This window comes from Ammospiza caudacuta, chromosome 11 (genome assembly GCF_027887145.1).
Source record: "Ammospiza caudacuta isolate bAmmCau1 chromosome 11, bAmmCau1.pri, whole genome shotgun sequence".
Lineage (NCBI taxonomy): Eukaryota > Metazoa > Chordata > Aves > Passeriformes > Passerellidae > Ammospiza > Ammospiza caudacuta.
The window spans coordinates 8,053,995-8,070,933 of record NC_080603.1 but is presented as its reverse complement, the minus strand read 5'-3'; the positions used below and the strand labels follow the sequence as shown (position 1 = coordinate 8,070,933).

Below are 16,939 nucleotides of genomic sequence, written 5' to 3'. Positions count from 1 at the left end.
CTCCTTGCTCGGTTTCTCCCCAGATTTGTGCCAGCCAGGAGCCCATTCCCCAGTCTGAGGGATTCATGCAGATCCATGGCCAAATCTGGCCGCTGTTGCTCAGGCTTGGGGATCTCAGGGTGTGCTGAGACTGTGGGAGTGGGGACAGACTGTCCCAGTAACCTGTGCTTGGGTGTGGAGCTGGACAGTCACCTCTAATGCCGCTCTGTGAGATGGCCCTGCTGAGCTGCTCCTTCCTCTGTCCATGCCCTGAGCCAGGGATGTGCAAAGGGACTGGGATGAGCTGTGGCATTCACGAGAGAAATGCCTGCAGAGAAGCATATGTGTTCAGGCTTCATTAGGACAATTTCCTCTGTAATTGAAGAGCTGCCTTGCTGCTGTATTGCCCATTCCTGGTGGGGGCTGTCACTGTCCCCAGCTGGCTGCAGCCACCCCAAGTGCAAAGCTGGCAGAGAGATGGAGAGCACAGGATGCTGCTCAGGTGGGGATTGTCCTTGTGATCACAATGAAACAATCTGGTCACAAATTATGGTCTTACACAAACTGTTATAACACATGACAGTTAATTTTCAGAATTACCTCTGAATAAGTTTCAAGTTTTGGCTGAAAGATCTCTTTTAGCTTTCTTTTTAAATCCAAATCTGTATTTTCCTGTTGGTTTTCTGTAAACTGGTATTTCTAAATGGAAATAATTTGATGTCCTTATTGTGTTTATAAAAATAGAAACACAGGTAACAATTAAAAGCTTTTTTTGCAGACCCTGATCAAAAGTCTTTGCAGGCTTTGATCAAAAAGGTCTGATTTTGGTAAAAAAAAAGCTGTTGCTGTGTTTCTTCTTCCCCCACCTGTATCACCCCCTCTGTTCTCCTCCTGCTTCCACTTAGACAAAAAAAAAAAAAACAAAGCACATTTCCACAGGCTCAGTCAGCATCAAAGAGTCACTTACTTAAAGGGAGGAAGAATATTGTGATGTTTCCCTGCCTGTTTTGGATTCTGTGAAGGAATTTCATCCCCTCCCAGTTGCCACATCTCTGGCATCCCTCCCAGATCCGAACTCTCTGGAGGATGGAGGCAGAATTATCTCTGAGCTTTGCAGCTGCCAGATGTTAACCGATGAAACAGCAGCCTGGCTGCTTCCCTCTTCACTCTGGGTAAACCTCTGCCTGCCTGCCCTGTTTGAAATGCAAAACTCCCTCAAATCCCCTCTTGAAGGGTTCTCGATGTCTCCTGCCAATCAAGCCTGGCGAGGACTCCCTTTATTCCTCTTGCAGCAGCCTGCTTTAAGAATTGCACTTGTGTGTGGCTCTGGGAGTGCCTGGACACCCTGAGCTGTGCTGTGGAGGGCTGGGAGCTGAGGCTGGGGCACTTATCCTGTCCCTGGAAGTTATCTGTCCTCCTTCCTCCCCTCCCTGGATGGAGATTCATGGAACAGAGCTAGCAATGTGCAGGTTACTAGCAGGCTTATCACAGAATCGCTGAGGTTGGAAAACACCTCCAGGATCAGAGTCCAAATTGTGATGTCACCCAGCCCAGAGCTCTGAGAGCCACATCCAGGAGTTCCCTGGACACCTCCAGGCATGGGAACTCCACCACCTCCCTGCATAGCCCTTTCTGATGCCTGACCACCCTTACAGGGAAGAAATTCCTCCTGATGTCGCGCTTGAGCCTTCCCTGATACAGCTTGAGGCTGTTTCCTCTTGTCCTGTCCCTTGTTCCCTGGGAGCAGAGCCTGGTTCCACCCTGCTGAATTGTAGAGTCTGAGAAGGTGCCCCCTGAGCCTCCTTTTTTTTCCAAGCTGAGCCTCCTCAGCTGCTCCTCATATGACTGTGAGCCCCTGCCTGAGCAGGAGGGTGTGCATGATGGGAGCCAGGACATGGCATCTCATGCTCTTGGCAGCTGATCCCTTGGGAGTGGCTGTGGGCAGGGCTGCCTGGATATTGCCAACTGCCCTGTGGTACCTGTGATCCCTGTCCAGAGGGGCCCAGGGGCACTGCTGGGACAGTTCACATTGTCCCTGGGCTATCAAAGCAGTGGTTTGGTAAAGACCTGGCTGGGAGGCAGGTTTCTCTTGCAAGCAGTGAAATGATCAGGGCAGAACTCCTGTGTGAGGTTTGGGGTGTGCAGGGAGGCCAGGGGGATGCAGCAGGTCCTTCTGGCCTTCACCTCCTGTGTCTGTGAGACTGATGATCAGTACAGGAAGGAGGCTGCAATGCCTGCTGAGACATTCACTGCCTTGTGTGTGTGACTAGTGGGTTTTGAGCCTTGAATATTCTTGGTTTTGCTCCTTTTACCTGGGAAAAACTGCTGTTAGTGCCCTGATGCCAGCAGTACCAGGCACCTGTGTGCTCTGTGCAAGGGTGCAGGACACATGCTCTTGCCCTTGAGTGCAATCAGCCATGTAATTACCCTGTGAGTGATAGGATAGGGGGGAAAAATCATATTATCCTTATGATAGTGTTCATGGGACAATTGATCAAGGTGACAATTGCAAATTCATCACGATAAAGCAGGAAAAAATGGCAAGTTTCCTGTGCATGAGGTGAGCACCTGATCCAAGGCAGCTTTTCACACTCTGATGTGTGATTTCAGTAGGAAAACATCTGAATGGGACCCTGAAGCAGCAGATATGGAGTGGGCTGGACCATTCTCCCTCTTCCCTCCTTCTTTGGATGGACTTGCACCTTAAAACTTCCCACCCTTTGTGTGCTTCCAGATGTGGGAACACGGCTCAGACTGCAACAAACCAAACGCTGAGATAAAGTGAAACTCTTGTGTCAGGTTCCCCTCCCTGCTATTTTTTTTTTAAAGCTTCCAAAGATAAATTGCATTTCGCTTCAAGATAATGAAATTTCCTTGGAGAAGCGACATATTTTTCTGTAGCTTTTGCATTTGGAACATGAGGAGAGTTTTTATTTTAAATCTCCATTGAAAGTGTTTGTCTGTCTATATTTTGCTGTCTTCCTTGTGAATGTTCTGACTTCACAGAGCTAGCAGGGACCCGGAGATGGAGTGTTTCTGTCACTTATTATAGCTTGCCTTGGCATAAAATTTAATCTTTGGATTTTTTTTCCCCTCCTAAAGAAATGGAAGTTGAAGCTAGATTAGAAACAGATAAAAAGATGTCATCCATCCTCAGACAAAGGAGTTTTTGTTTTTCTCTTTTGCATTTGCCTTTGTTAATCCTCTGCCTTCAAAGGGAACAAAGAGATCCTTCCACCTGGAGATCCTAGGGAGAAAGGGAAAACGAGGAGCAAGTGGCATGGCTGATCTGTGCTTGTGCTGTCCCACAGCTGGCAGGTCTGCTGGGACTTGCAACTGCCCAGAAAAACCCAGTTAAGAGGAACAGTCAGGTAGCAGAAATTGCAGCACCTATGAATCAAAGTGGATTATTTTGCTCCTAAAGGAACTTGTTGATCTTTATCTGTCTTTGCTGTCCATTGCTAGAGGAGCAGGTGCCTTCCCCTGCCTTGTTCCCCATCTCAGTGGCAGTGTGGAGGGGAGCATGTGCTGTGTCCATCCTGTTACATGGTGCCTGGTGTGACACTGAGCTGCCTGAACACTGCTCCCACCAGTGATTAATATGTTCTCAGGCACTGAGAGGCTCGAGGCACTTGGCACTTGACTGTCTCCCATTTTGGAACTTAATAAACAGAATATTCCACCAGCAGAACCTGCAATTTATCTTTCTGTACTGTGCTAGGAGTTACTCTGTGGCCTGGCTCAGGCTGCATCTCTTGCCCAGGGAATTAATAGACTCTTCCATAGCCCAGCTCCCTCTGTTCTCACTCTGGTTTCCAAATTAACCTTCATCTCACCTACTTTTTCTTCACGTCTCACTTCAATTTAGTCCTCAAATTGTTCACATGACAAAAGAGTTGTCCTTCCTACAGCTTCTTCTGCTCTGATAAGACGCCTGAATTTTCTGTGAATGCCTGGAGAGGACAATAACTTCTCTCCCTCCCTCTCTCCCTTCAGCTTCCCGATGGTTATTCAAGCCCAGAAGTCTCCCTGAGGTTATTTCCCCTGGGAGAACAGTAAGCAATTTCGGTTGCACTGTGCCAAGTGGCTGAGTTGTGCCTTGAATACACTGAACGTTTAATGCTGCTAATTAATGTTATTACATCATATTACATTTATTTAGACTCACAGGAAGGGGTTCAGCTGTGCAGAAGGTGCTGCAGGGGCTGGATGCTGCTTGCCAGCATTGCCCTTGTTACCTGTCTCACCTAGCTCTTGTTATGTGGTGTACAACAGACAAGTCTGGAATGCTGGAATATTGAAGGGACCTGCCTCTCTTATCAGGGAGAGGATTTACCAGGCTTTGACTCTTGAGAGGATGCTGTAGGTGCAGGCTTTTCCTCTACAATTAATGCACAGGCAAGCTGCTGGGAGCAGCCTGTGCTGCCTTGGCAGGATTAGGGATGCAGGAGCAGCGCTCCTGCGCTGTGTGAAAAGATTCCTGCCCTCCCTGCAGGCCTGGCCTCGGCTTGGAAAATAACCTGGGAGTGTCATGGCTGCTTTAGCTCTGTGCTTGTCCTGGCTGGGGAGGCTCCTGTGTGCTCTGCCAGCTCTGCTGCTCTGGGAGGCTGATGCAGGGGAGGTTTGTTTGACCTTTATCCTGCTCTGAGCTGCTCCTACATGAGTGTGTGGCTCACAGGGTTCTCCTGCCACCAAGGGCACCGTCCCAGTGAGCTCTCGGTCTGAGCTGGGTGGTGGCTCTGGTGCAGGGCAGGAGCCTTGGTCACCTCCCACCTACTGTCACCGGAGATGTCAGGCTCCCAGAGTGTGGGCTTGCTGCTTCCCAGCCCTAAGAATTTGGAGTGACCCCTCTAGAGCCTCCCTTGTAGCATGGTTGCTGCTACCAGAGCACAAGGATGGCCTGGTGGGATTCATGTTTGTGCTTCAGCTGCTCCTGTCACAGCCGTTGTGGGGGGGATGAACCGGGACTGGCACAGGCTGTGACCCCTCTGCTCTCAAAGGTGGTTACAAGGGTTTTTGTGAAGGAAATCTGTGCTGTGCCATATGATAAATCTTGATGCTTCCTTTCACTGGGATCCCAGATCTTCATCCTCCACAAAGGCTTTGGCATCTCCTGAAGCAGCATCTGAGAACAAAGGCAAAGCTGTTAATTAAGACAGAGCTAATTCTGGCAGCCGACTGCCGCCGTCTCCATGTGCTGCTGCGGGCTGTGAGCACCGAGGGCCCGGCAGTGCCCCCGGGCACAGCACCACCCAGAGCCCTCCCTCTGCGGGCTGCTCGTGCTCTGAGCAGGTCTGGCCTCGTGTCCTTCCCTCACAGGGGCCTGCTGGGCACAACTGGAGCTTGCTGGTAGCCCAGAGGGTGGTTTTGCCTTCTGTGGGGTGTTTGCCTCCCTCACAGAGCTGGCTCAGAGAGCAAAGTAGAGCAAAATGTGCCCAAAACCCCATCAGGGTTTAATGCCCTTGATGTGCCCTCCAAGGGGACGCTGGTGGGCATTGTCTCTGGGGCAGGCGGTGGCAATCCCACTGGGTGTGCAGGGAAGCCCTGTGACAGGATACTGCCACCTTCTCACTCCCACCCCCAGATGGTACACGGCTTTTTTGGAGATGTGTCCTCCAGGAGAAGCAAAGCCTCGCTGTTGGGAGACTCGGAGCAGGGCTGACGGAACAGAAAACGTTTTGAACAAACACAGCTGGCTTTCACCCAGCGCAGCCAACTCTTTGGCCAGCTGAAAAGAAATCAGAAGAATATTGATGTATTATGCTTTTTTTTTACCCTACAGAAATTGTCAGGCTTTTTTTGGTCAAATGTTAGTTTCTGAATGCAAGGTTTTCAGTTGACAACTATTATTTGGGAGGAACCCCCCCCCCCCCCAAAAAATGAGGCACTTCTCTGGATAATTCACCGGCTCAGCTCTTCGTCTCTTGTATTTTCAAACGATTAACATTTTTTTGCTTTGCACATCATGAATATTCTATACTTGAGCTGTTACTGAGTTGTGCTAGATCAGATAAATAACATGGTGTTGCTTTTATGGCAGACTGGATAAAGATGCAAATAATACTGACATTTACTTCACAGTTTTCTTTCTGTGATCCTCTGAGTGAGTAAACTGGATTGCTGAGATATTCATGGGAAGGAAATGAAGAAGGGTTGTCAAGATGAAAGCAAATTTCCTTAAAACTTAGCCAGAAGCTTCTTGGCAATTTTTTCAGTTATTTGCTCAGCTGAATAGGAGCTGCTTGCGAATATATTTTGCACAACCGCAAAAGGAAAACTCTTGTTCCCGTGGCACCTCTGACTCTTTTTTGCACGCTCTTTCCCTGAAAAGCTGATGATTTTCCAGCGTTCGGTGTCTCTGCAGGGTTTCTGGTCCCAGCGTGGCGTGCGGCCGTGACCAGAATGAGCCCGTACGGCTTTCCCGAACCCGCGTGTGCTGCTGTCCCTAACCCCGATGTGCTGGGATCCCTGACGGGGCGGGACAGGCTCAGCTTTGCTGTCGGGTGGGCGGCGGAGCAGCGGGGGATGCTGAGCCCTCCAAGGCTGACCGGGGCGGGGCGTGCGGTGAGCGGGACAGGGCGAGCATCCTCCTGGGTGGTTCCTTGTGGAGGCTGCGGGTGTAGACGACTCCTGGCTGGGCTGGTGCGTACAGGGCACGGCCCTGGGCTGGCAGTGACGGGGCTGCGGCTGAGGGGCTGAGCATCCCGGCGTCCCCCGAGCCAGGCCGCTGCTGCCGGGTGCCCATGTGGCCGCGGCGGCCGGAGCGATGCCCAGAGAAGGGGGAGCGCGGCGCAGGAGAAGGCAGGAGGCTGAGGGGACCCCGCGTTGTGCCCGACCCCTGCGCCTGCGGTGTCTGAGCCTGAAGGGAGCGGCCACGTTGGGGGCGGCTGGGAACAGGGGCTCTGTCTCTGTGGGGCCGTGAGTTCGCTCCAGATTCCTTTTGGGGGTGAGAGAGGGGAGCGGGATTGCGGCGCTGTGATCTCTCCGATGCGTCCCCGCTGCTGTCGCCGCCCGTCCCGGCTCCGCGGGGTCCGGGTCCGCCCCGTCGCGGGTGCCGCTGAGGGGAGGCACGGCGTGAGGGGCGGCCATGGCCGCCAGGGGGCGCCGTCCCCCTTCGCACGGGCGCTCGCGGAGCATGGGGGCGTGGCCGAGGCGGGGAGCGGCGCGGGGATTGGCGGGGCTGTGGCGGGGGCGTGGCCGAGCGGGCGCGGGGATTGGCGGGGCGGCGGCGGGGGCGGGACCGGGCGGCGGCGGGGGCCGGCGGCGGCGTGGCCGCGCGCGCCACTCGCGGCGGCGATGTGACCCGGGCGGGCGGGCAGCGGCACCGGCACCGCCACCGGCCCGTCCCGTCCGCGGCCCCGGCCCGCCCTGCCCCGGAGCCACCCGGCCCGCGGACGCACCCCCCATGCCCGCTCACGGCCGCCCGCCGGTAGCGGCTGACGCCTGCGGGGCCCGAGGAGGCGATGGCTGCGGATCTGGTGGTGCTGCTCTGCCTGGCCGCCGCCGCGGCCGCCGTGGAAGGTGAGCGGCGACCGGGACTACCGGGAGCGAGTGGGATGCTGAGCCGAGGGTCTCTGCGCCGCCCACGACGTCTGCGGCTGGGGAGCAGGCAGGGAGCGACTCCCCCGCCGTAAGGCACGGGTACCGGGCTGGATCCTGGCCCCGTGGCCCCGGCCTCTTGTGCCAGCCCGAGTTCCCCGGCCCGCGGGCGGCACTGGCAGCCCGTGCCCTCGGGAGGGGGGCCGGGGATGGAGGAGAAAACCCGCCCGCATCCGCGTCGGGGGAGCTCCGGCTCGGCTCCCCTTCCCTGCGGAGCCCTGCCCGGCGCCGCGCTGGGGTCACCTCCGAGGTCCCTTCTGGTCCCCGGGGCCGCGGTGGGGCCGTCTTCGGAGTCCCGTCTGGGTCTCCCCGGCTTCGTGGGGCTGCCTCCGGGGGCTGTGGCGGTGCGCGGAGCCGCCTCTGCCCACCCGCCTCCTGCTCGCAGCCCCGGCGGGGGATGGATGCGCCGGGAGCCGTGGGCAGGTGGTCTCCGTTTCTGGGGATGAACTGAGCCCGGGGACGCTTTCCCCGGCCATGGAGCCACGGAGCAGGTGCGTGCTCGTTCTCTCAGCACGGTCCGTGGCACTGCGCTGGGATCTTTTCCCCATCTCCCGCTTGGTCGTGGGGTTTGCTGGGCAGCAGGAAGGTGCCTGCAGCCCAGAGCCAGGCTGCGGGCGGTCGGCCTGGTGGGACAGCCAGCCCAGCCCGTCCCAGCCTTGGTGCCGTGTCGCTGCTCCGTGTCCAGCACGGCTCTTGAAGTATCGCTTCGATTTTTTTTTTTCTCTTTATTTTGCCGCTGCCACCTTTTTTGCTGGTACAGCAGCAGCTCGCGGCAGGGGCTGCCCAGCGGCGGAGCGGTGGCTGCGGGCAGGGGACGTGGTGCAGCCCCGGGGTTGTGAGCAGCGAGAGGCGGGGTGCGGGAGATGATGCTCGGGGTCTCAAATCTGCCGGGGCTGGGCCCTCCTGGGGGGGTTTAATGTGAGTATGGCTGGAAGCTGGTGGCAGGAGAGTCCGGCTCAGCTCCGGCAGCGAGGAGCTGGTTCGGGAGCTGGAATGCTGCTCCGCTGGGGCTCGGCCGCAGCTCCTCTCCGCTCGCAAGCACGGCTGCCGGATCGCGGCGGGCAGGCCCGCTCCATGCAGCATCCCCTTCCCGCTGGCTTTTGGCTGGCACACGTGTTTTCCTTTCGTGCTTCATGGCATCTCTGCGGGAATAGCTGGCGGTGGGAGTGCTGGTGCCATGCTGGAGCGTGATGCAGCGAGCGCGGTTTGCTCGCCGCACGTGAAGAGGCGAGACCTGTTAGCAGAGCCTGGCTGGCAGCGACAGCGGCTTGAGGCACTGCTGGAATTGCGGCTGCACGGGAGACTTGGGCTCCCTCCTGCTTTGGGGACACTCGTGGGTGTCACCCAGGGTGTTCCCCAGCTTGCCCGGCTCTCCCCGGCAGCACTGGCACAGTCAGTGTCCCTGCCCAGGACCCAAGGTGTCGAGGAGTGGTGATATTTCTGCTCTGCTCAGGAAGTTGCTTGGATAGTAAAGTAGTATCCTAGGAGAGATCTCAGATTTCAGGGAAAATTTTGTATGGGGGATTTCTGAGGTAGAGCAATCGAATCCGGTTTGGAGTTCAGGCGAGAGTCTAATGATGTGCTTGTATAAAGAAAATGCCTTTTTATGGGGTTTATTGAAATCTTACTGGATCTCTTGATTCAGAGGTTGAATTTGCTAGATTGAAACATGGTTTTCTCTAATGGATCTGAAGTGTGTCGTAGGACCTGCCCTGCCCTGGGGTCTGGCTTTCCCCTGGTGCATCGGCGAGGCTGGATTAGCCAGGAGCCCTCTCTGACAGCCACGGCTGGTGCCCTGCTCTGCCCGGGGCTGCAGAGGCAGCCGAGCCAGGCATGGCTCCCTGCATCCCAAATCAGCCAACCAGACAAAAAGTCTTTTTCCTGTGATGGTGGGGGAGGCATGTGGGGGTCTGGACCCGGCTGGAGGAGGAGGAGGATGCAGCTGGAGTCAGGGCACGGGCTGCCTCCAAGCCACCCTCGTTGTTCTCCATAAAACCTTGCTAACTCATTGCCTGTGGCGTGCGAACCTGGATGTTATAGAGTCATTACCTGACTTTTTTTATGGTTCCTTGATTTTTTACTAAATCCTGTGGCTTAGCTGACCCTTTTCTGCTGGACACCTGGACATTTGTAGTAATTAAAATTTTTTTTTGTGCCTTGCAAAGAGGAAGAAGGATGTGAGAGGATGACAGCACCAAATACCCTGTCTCTCCCACAGCCTGCAATCACTCAAGAGCCGCTCTCGTGCTCTCTCTCTCGTGTTAGCTGAACCAAATATAATCCATTTAGCATATAGAGAGGGTGGTAATGGGCTGACATTACATGTTTTAACTCGGCTTGGAGCTGTCTGTAGGTCAGATGGGGCTGGTGACCATTTCGGTGCAGCTCCTCCACCTGCTCTGTTTCACCTGCCTGGCCTGCTCGCCTCTCCAGGATCTCCCTGCCTCGCGCCTGCTCTTTTAAAACCCAGGTTTTTCTCTCTGTGCTTGCAGCATCACGGTAAGCAGAGCACAGGAGGGAGGTGAAAAGCTCTGCTTGGGGCTGGTGAATCCAGCTTAGTTTTCTTGCCCTGCTTATCCACCAGCTTCAGAGCTGCTGCCTGGGAGAGGAACAGGGATGGGGTCTGGCTGGAGAGCGACGTCCCTGGTTCGTGCTCTGTGCTCCATGCTCCCTGCCTGCCGTGCTCTGCTCTCCTCCCTGTTGGCTCAGCATGCACACATCTGTTGCAGGCATCCTTTGGGCTTCCTGTGCTTCTGCCAGGCGCCCGAGCGGGGCCTGTGCCGAGCAGGAGCTTCCCTGAGCACCCTGTGGGCTCCCACCTCTGCCCAGCTGCTCCACCCCGCGCGGAGCCCTTCTCAAGGAGAAGCCAGAAATAAGTCTTCAGGAGGGAATTTGCAAGTGCAGGTGGTCACCTTCATGGGAATTTGCGAGTGCTACTGTTCAGCTGTCTGGGTACTCTTGCTTTCTTTGCTCAAACTAATTGAGGGGAAAAAGAAAGTCCTAAGGGGGAACCCTTATTCCTGGCATGATGATGCCCAGATCTTGTGAGCCTGAAGAGAAGGTGTTTTGTCAAGTCATGGAAAAGGGGCTTGATGCTGCAGGTGCTTATGTTGCCTTTTTTTCCTTTTTAATTTTTTTTTTTTTTTGACTAACTTCCAGTATCTCTGCTCATGGACAAGGTGGGGATTGTGTTTTCCTGTTCTTTTGGATATTGGAGTGCTGCATGTTCTCCTGTGTGTTAAGCATCCCTGACTGCTGTGCCGTGAACTGCCAGGTTTGCTAGGTCTCCTCTAACCCATCTTGGGTGCAGCTCCTGACACAACAGGATAGGATAAAACCCTTCCATTGGTCTTAGAAATCAGAAGAAAATACAGATATTGGATGATGAAAGAGGCCAAATACGTTTGTCTGGATCCAGGCTGTGGTGCTGAGTAATAGATGTTTCTAGCAGAGGTGGGTTCTGTGAGCTAAAGAAATGCTCAGATTTGATGAAAAGGGGGAAGTGGTACCTTGGGCAGTGGGTAACTTAATGCTGATCTGGTCAGCAAAGTCTCAGAGACCCAGTGCTGGTGCAGTGGGAGTGCTGTGGGATGAGGCTGATGAGGTGATGCTCAGAGCAAGGCTGAGGCTCCTCTGGTGTGTGTGCCCTGCACTGGCTGCGTCCAGCCAGCTCCAGGGGGCTTTTTTATCTCTCCCAGCTGGGGGTACCCCAAGATCAGCACACATGGAAAGAGCTTCCTGCAGGAACCCCAAACTGTGGTGCTTTGTTCCCTCCAAACAGACAGTGTTGGTGTGAGGAGCCATTTAACAGCACAGCAAGGCTGGGTAAATACTTGGGGTTGTGTGATGGAATGCTTTCCCCAAATATTCCCTAAGATTTGAAAGCGCATTTCAATTTGACCTTGTTCTGCTGCAAACAGAGCTATTAAGGGTTGATGCACACAATACCTGGGCAAGGCAAATGTTAAGGTTGGATGTTGGCTGGGTGGCAATTTGGGAAGGAATCTCCTTCTGGAATGGTAGAAGGTTGGAGTGAATGTTGCTTACAGAGGTCCCAGGTTGGTGTGAGAGCAGAAGGGTGTGGAAAAGGATGGAGTGATGGCAGAGTAGTGTCAGGAAAGAGCTGGGACCTTGGGTGGTTATGGACCCTGAGCTGGTTATTGCATTGTTCAGCTTTTAGGGGTAAACCCACAGACATTCCAAAAATGAGCAGCTTGAGAGGCTGCCTGGAGTGTGCAGGGAAGGGAACAGACACACAGCAGGTAGAGGCAGCACAGCCTTTTCCTTAGGGATAATGGGAGCAAACTCTTGCCCAAATCACCTCCATGGCTTTCCAGATAAATGGCAAGCGTGGATGGGCTCCCTCCTTCCCTGTAAATGTTGCTCACAGCCACAGCTGAGTTTTTGGAGCTCTTTTATTTTGGTCACCATCCATTTTCCCATCAAGTCACATCATGAGAAATAGTGAGAAAAACAGGACACGTGTTTTGTAGGCACGAAAGGATCTGTGCTCTATTTATTTATTTCTCACAACTTTTGAATTATTGAAGTGCATTCAGGGGAGATTAACTTTCCCTGCTCAATATTTATTATTGTTTCATTTCCCTGAAAGTTGGAGCTACAAGAGCTTTGATGAATGGGCTGGAAGGTTCTGTAGTTTCTCTATGGCTAATCTAAATACGTCCGTATCCTTTGCTGAAAAGCTAATTTGTAATTTCCTATGGTAATGCTGCTTAGTGAATTATAATGATACACCAGGGCCTGCTTTTCATCCCAGCCCTCTGTCAGGGGAATAACGCTACCGCTGGAAAACGGTGTGAAACCTGGAAACTGGCCATTAGTCCCCTAAATTTCTGCTCTAATAGCAGGAATGCAGAGAGCCTGTGCACCATCTGGTCTGTTTGCTCACGTTTCTGCCCCCAGGTTGGTTCCAGGCACGGGAGGGGTGCCCTGTGCTGATGCCACGAGCCCTGGGTTTGCGTCAGCCACCGGAGCTGGGTGGTGCGCGCAATCCCTGCTTCTGGAAACCTCTCCCACCACCCCAATTATAACCCAAGTGTTATCAGTCTTCTGAATAATTGAAGAGGCTTTCTGCTGAATATTTAATTACAATAATATTTGGTTAGCAGGGGTTGTTGGGCTCAGTTTGTGCAATTGAGAATTGCTGCAAGAAAGGCTGTTAAAGGAAAATGTTGTTGTCTATGATCATTGATTTATCTTTTTTTTCTTTTTAAGCTAATCAGTTACTTAGTTGAAATTGGTTAATTAGCTCAGCTCCATTAAGATTCTTTGGCATTTAAACTTGATGTTTCTAAATAATTATAGTTTTGCCTGCTAAGCCCACAACCCAGGGTGACCTAATTACTATTAAAGCAAGACGTGCTTTGGTCTGGCTTTAATAAGTTCCTGCTGGGAGCCCCGCAGTGAAAAATCACAGAGGCAACAGTTCAAAGGGGAAGGGGCTTGTGCTGAGCCCTGGACAAGGAAGATGAATGTCCTTCAGCCTCACTTCTTCCAACTTAAACCAGGGATGCTCTTGGTTTGGGAGGAAAGGAGTCCTGGAGCATCCCTTGGTGGACATCTCCATATTGTGCACTTAGGTCACAATGGATGGTCATGGAAAGCAGTTAGAGGAGGTGAGGGTTAAAATTGGTTCTAGTTAATTGATGAGTGTTTATTTCCTTTTTTTCCTCTTCTCAGTCATTCCCCTTAATAAGCAGACTGAGTCCTTCCTAGGCCTTTCTGCATGGGGAGAGAAAAAAAAATGGTATTAAATTAATCTTGGCAATTTTTAACAGTATTAAGGTTATTTAGGTTATTACTAAGATCTAGTGGAAGTTGTCCCTGCCCATAGCAAGGGGTTGGAACGAGATGATCTTTAAGGTTTCTCCCAACACAAACCATTCTGGGATTCTAGGATTTCATTTATTTATTTGTTTATTTAAAATTTTGAAATATCCAGGCCAAGTAATTAGGCATCAGTGGAGCCTCAGGTATGTGCTCATTAGTTGGTGAAGGAAATGTTTATTATCTGGGGATGCATCCAGTCAGGGTTACTGGTGGTTGGAGCTGATGAAGCTTTATTTTGTTATGCAATGAGTAAAAGTGGAGGGTGGGAATAGGCAAGGGGCTGTGGAAATCCTCACTTCCAGGCTGTTTCCTGCCATCCTTGATGGGGGTTTCATCACTACTTCAAAGGATTGTTTTATGATACTCTCTCCTCAAAAACCCTTCTCTCATCCCACCTGCTTTTCCAATGCACTGGTACCCATTGTGCCACATTCCCAACAGCAACTGGGAACCAAGCTTTGGATAATTCAAACCCAACCAGCATTTTCCTTGGATTGCTCCAAGCACAGCCAGGTTTTGGTGTCTTTGCCTGCCTATATATTATTTTTATGAGAGGATGAGCAGCTCAGCCCACTGGATGCTCCCTGCTCCTGGCTCTGCTGTCTCTCAGGAAGCCTCTGAAGTCCTGCAAAGCCCAAGACCTGTTGCACACCCACATCTTTCCTCAGCAGAATTGTATTTACAACAGGGCAAACCCAATGTCTGGGAAGAATGATGTGCAGAAATCCATGATATCAGAAGGCTAATTAATTACTTTATTATACTATATTATACTATAGCTATTTTACACTGTATGACACTAATAAGAACTATATTAAACTGAAGAAAGTTGACACAGCTTGGACCTGACAGGCTAATTAACATAAACAATGTCCACCAGAATTCAATCAAGCAATCCCTTCTGGTAAATAATCTTCCAATAAATTCCACATGTTCAAAAACACAGGAGCAGCAAATAAGAATTGTTTTGCTCATTCTTTTCTCTGCTTCTCTCCATCCAGAGGGCATGTGAGTACCACAGAGCAGGGGGACACCTTTATTTGTGTGTCCTGGTCAAGTCACCTTCAAGTCAGGGTGGAGGGTGCTTCTTGAGCCCCAAAACCTGGGCAGACAGGGCTGCTTTGAGCAGTAGGTTGATGCCCCCCTGTGCTCCCTCTCTGCCATAGGTGACCTGGCAGGTGACACCCAAGATGCAGGAGGCTGTGATGAACTTGGGGGTACCCAGAGCTGCTGTTTGTCACTTGTCTCCTGCTGCTAAAACCACGCCAAGGGTGGAGGGATGGAGCAGGGAAGGGCCGTGTTTGAAGTTTTATGGAGGTTTTTCATTTCTTTTTCAGCAATCAGAGGCCAGGGATGGGCCTTTGATTACTGGAGGCCTCCGCTGGCTTCAGCCACTTCCGTAGCTGCGGGGTTGGAGCTGCCTCATTATCATCCTCACTAGGGCCCTGTTGATATGAGGATAATTGCATTTTGCTCAAAAGACATTAAATCACTGTGGAACAGGCAGAGGGATGTGAATTACATCTTCCCCAGGAAAACTGGGAACTCAGCAGAAGAGTTAAAAGGGAAACACTGTCCTCAGGGGGCAGGAGGAGAATGGGGCTGGCTGTGGGGGGCTGCTCTGGGCATTCCTGCCCTCTGAATGGGGGAAACTGAGAGGGAGACAGCCTGATGTGCTGGAGGCACTCTGGGGCTGACCTTGGTATTTTCACCAGAAATCTGTAGTTTCTTATTTCCAAATGCCCAAGGGACAGGATGGACGTGTAGGGGGAGAGCACGAGTGGGATGCTCTTGCAGTGCTCCGTTTGATGCTGGCTTTGCTTTTCATTTGAAACAAATGTGTTTGGAAGTAACAAAATTGTCACAATTGTACTGTCAGAAGTGCTTCTTGTAATGGTTTTGACTAGTCCAGGACCTTTCCCTCCCATGATGTGCCCATGGAGCTGGAGAGGCTGCTCCATAGGTGTGTGCCCTCACCACGTGGCCACTCCATCCCTGCTCTTCTGCTGTGATTATTTTTAAAGCAATTTTTATTTAGTCCTGGAAATTATAGGCATGACCTGGCTGCAAGTGAACCTGGAGCACAGAGCTCTTCCCCAGCCTGTGGAGTTTGGCTGAAGCTCCACACAAGTGGGTGAATCTCCTGGCCTTTACTGCCTGTGCTTTGCTTTTTGACCTGAAATTGCTGGTGGGGGTCTAAGATGTTTGAGGCCATCAGACTCTAAACAGAGGCACTGGGAAGTCACATACAATGAGGTTATTGTGACCAGAGATGGACTGTACGGTGGTAATTTCTGGTGCAATGAAATAAAGGGGGATCAGTTCTGTACTGTGTTTCCTGGGGAGGGGTGTGTGGCTCCTTGAGCCATGGGCATGGTGCCAGGTAACCTCTCTCTTGCTCAGTCAAGCAGAGAAAAGCAGCAGCTGTGCAGGAATTAAAGGCATCAGTGCCTTTTTCTTTGCACCCAGCTCAGGCTGAGCCCTCCCATGCTCTGTCCATGGGCTGGCAGTGCCCCCTGACCCCTGGATGCTGCAGCTAACTCAGTGGAGGGGAGGAGGTGGCTGCTGGGAGCTCTCAGGGCACGAGCTCATTGTGTTCAGCATCCCTCTAAAACTCAGCTTTTATTCTCGTGCCGCGCGTGGGTTATTGCCGCGCGTGGGTTATTGCCGCGCTGGCGGCACTGCTGCGTGCCCACGGCAGGGAGGCTGCTCAGAGCTGCTCAAAGCCATGGAAAGCTGCTCCTTAGCTTCACTGGGCTGTGGCTGAGGCAGGAGAAAAGGGCTGCTTGGAGAAGGATGCTCCTTCCAGCCCTGCTTTGTGTGCCAGCGCTGGGCTCTGCTTGCCAGGGCTGAGGAAATCCCTGCTTTTGTATGGTTGGCTCCTTAACTTGTGGGAAGATGGTCTGGCTGCCTCCCACCAGTGGGAACCACTTGGCAGCATCCCTAAAAACAGTCCAGCTGCCTCCCACCAGTGGGAACCACTCAGCAGCATCCCCAAAAGTGGTCTGCCTGCCTCCTGCCAGTGGGATGCACTCACATCATCCCCAGGAGAATCTTTTGTTAGTAAGTCCCTCCAGCTCCCTGGTGAGAGGGCTTTGGGAGTGATGGGTGGGTGCCTACCTTAGCCTGTGCCCTGATAACTCGTGTGTTTTCCCACTCTGGACCCCTCCTCACTGACCTATGTGGTCACTCCCATCCCCTGAGCCACCAGCCCAGTAGATTTTTGGGGGTGGTTTGCAGCAAGGCACGTTTTTATTTTGTTCTTTAAAGCTTTGCAGCATTCAGGGGAAACTGGGATGTCTTTGAACCATTTAAAGTATTCCTAATAGGTTACCTTGAAAGCTTTCTGCAGTCTTGAATGAATCAAAGTGCAAATGTTTATAATGCAACACCCACACAGGCTGGGAGAGGAATTTTATTAAGGCAGGAGAGTCAGAAAACAATAATAATAAAACATGTTTTATGAAGTTGGTGAAAAACTTATAAACTAGGTGGAGTTTTACAGCAGATG

General features: G+C 52.4%; 1 protein-coding gene across 1 annotated transcript in view; it reads left to right on the top strand.

Annotated features, from left to right (window-relative positions):
* The first annotated feature begins 7,274 nt into the window (after positions 1 to 7,274).
* Positions 7,275 to 16,939, top strand: part of EPHB1 (EPH receptor B1) — a 70,502-nt gene continuing 60,837 nt past the window's right edge. Inside the window, exon 1 of the mRNA XM_058812239.1 lies at positions 7,275 to 7,500. Within this exon, the coding sequence (XP_058668222.1) occupies positions 7,443 to 7,500 (58 nt within the window). The 5' untranslated portion in view covers positions 7,275 to 7,442. The remainder of the gene's footprint in view (positions 7,501 to 16,939) is intronic.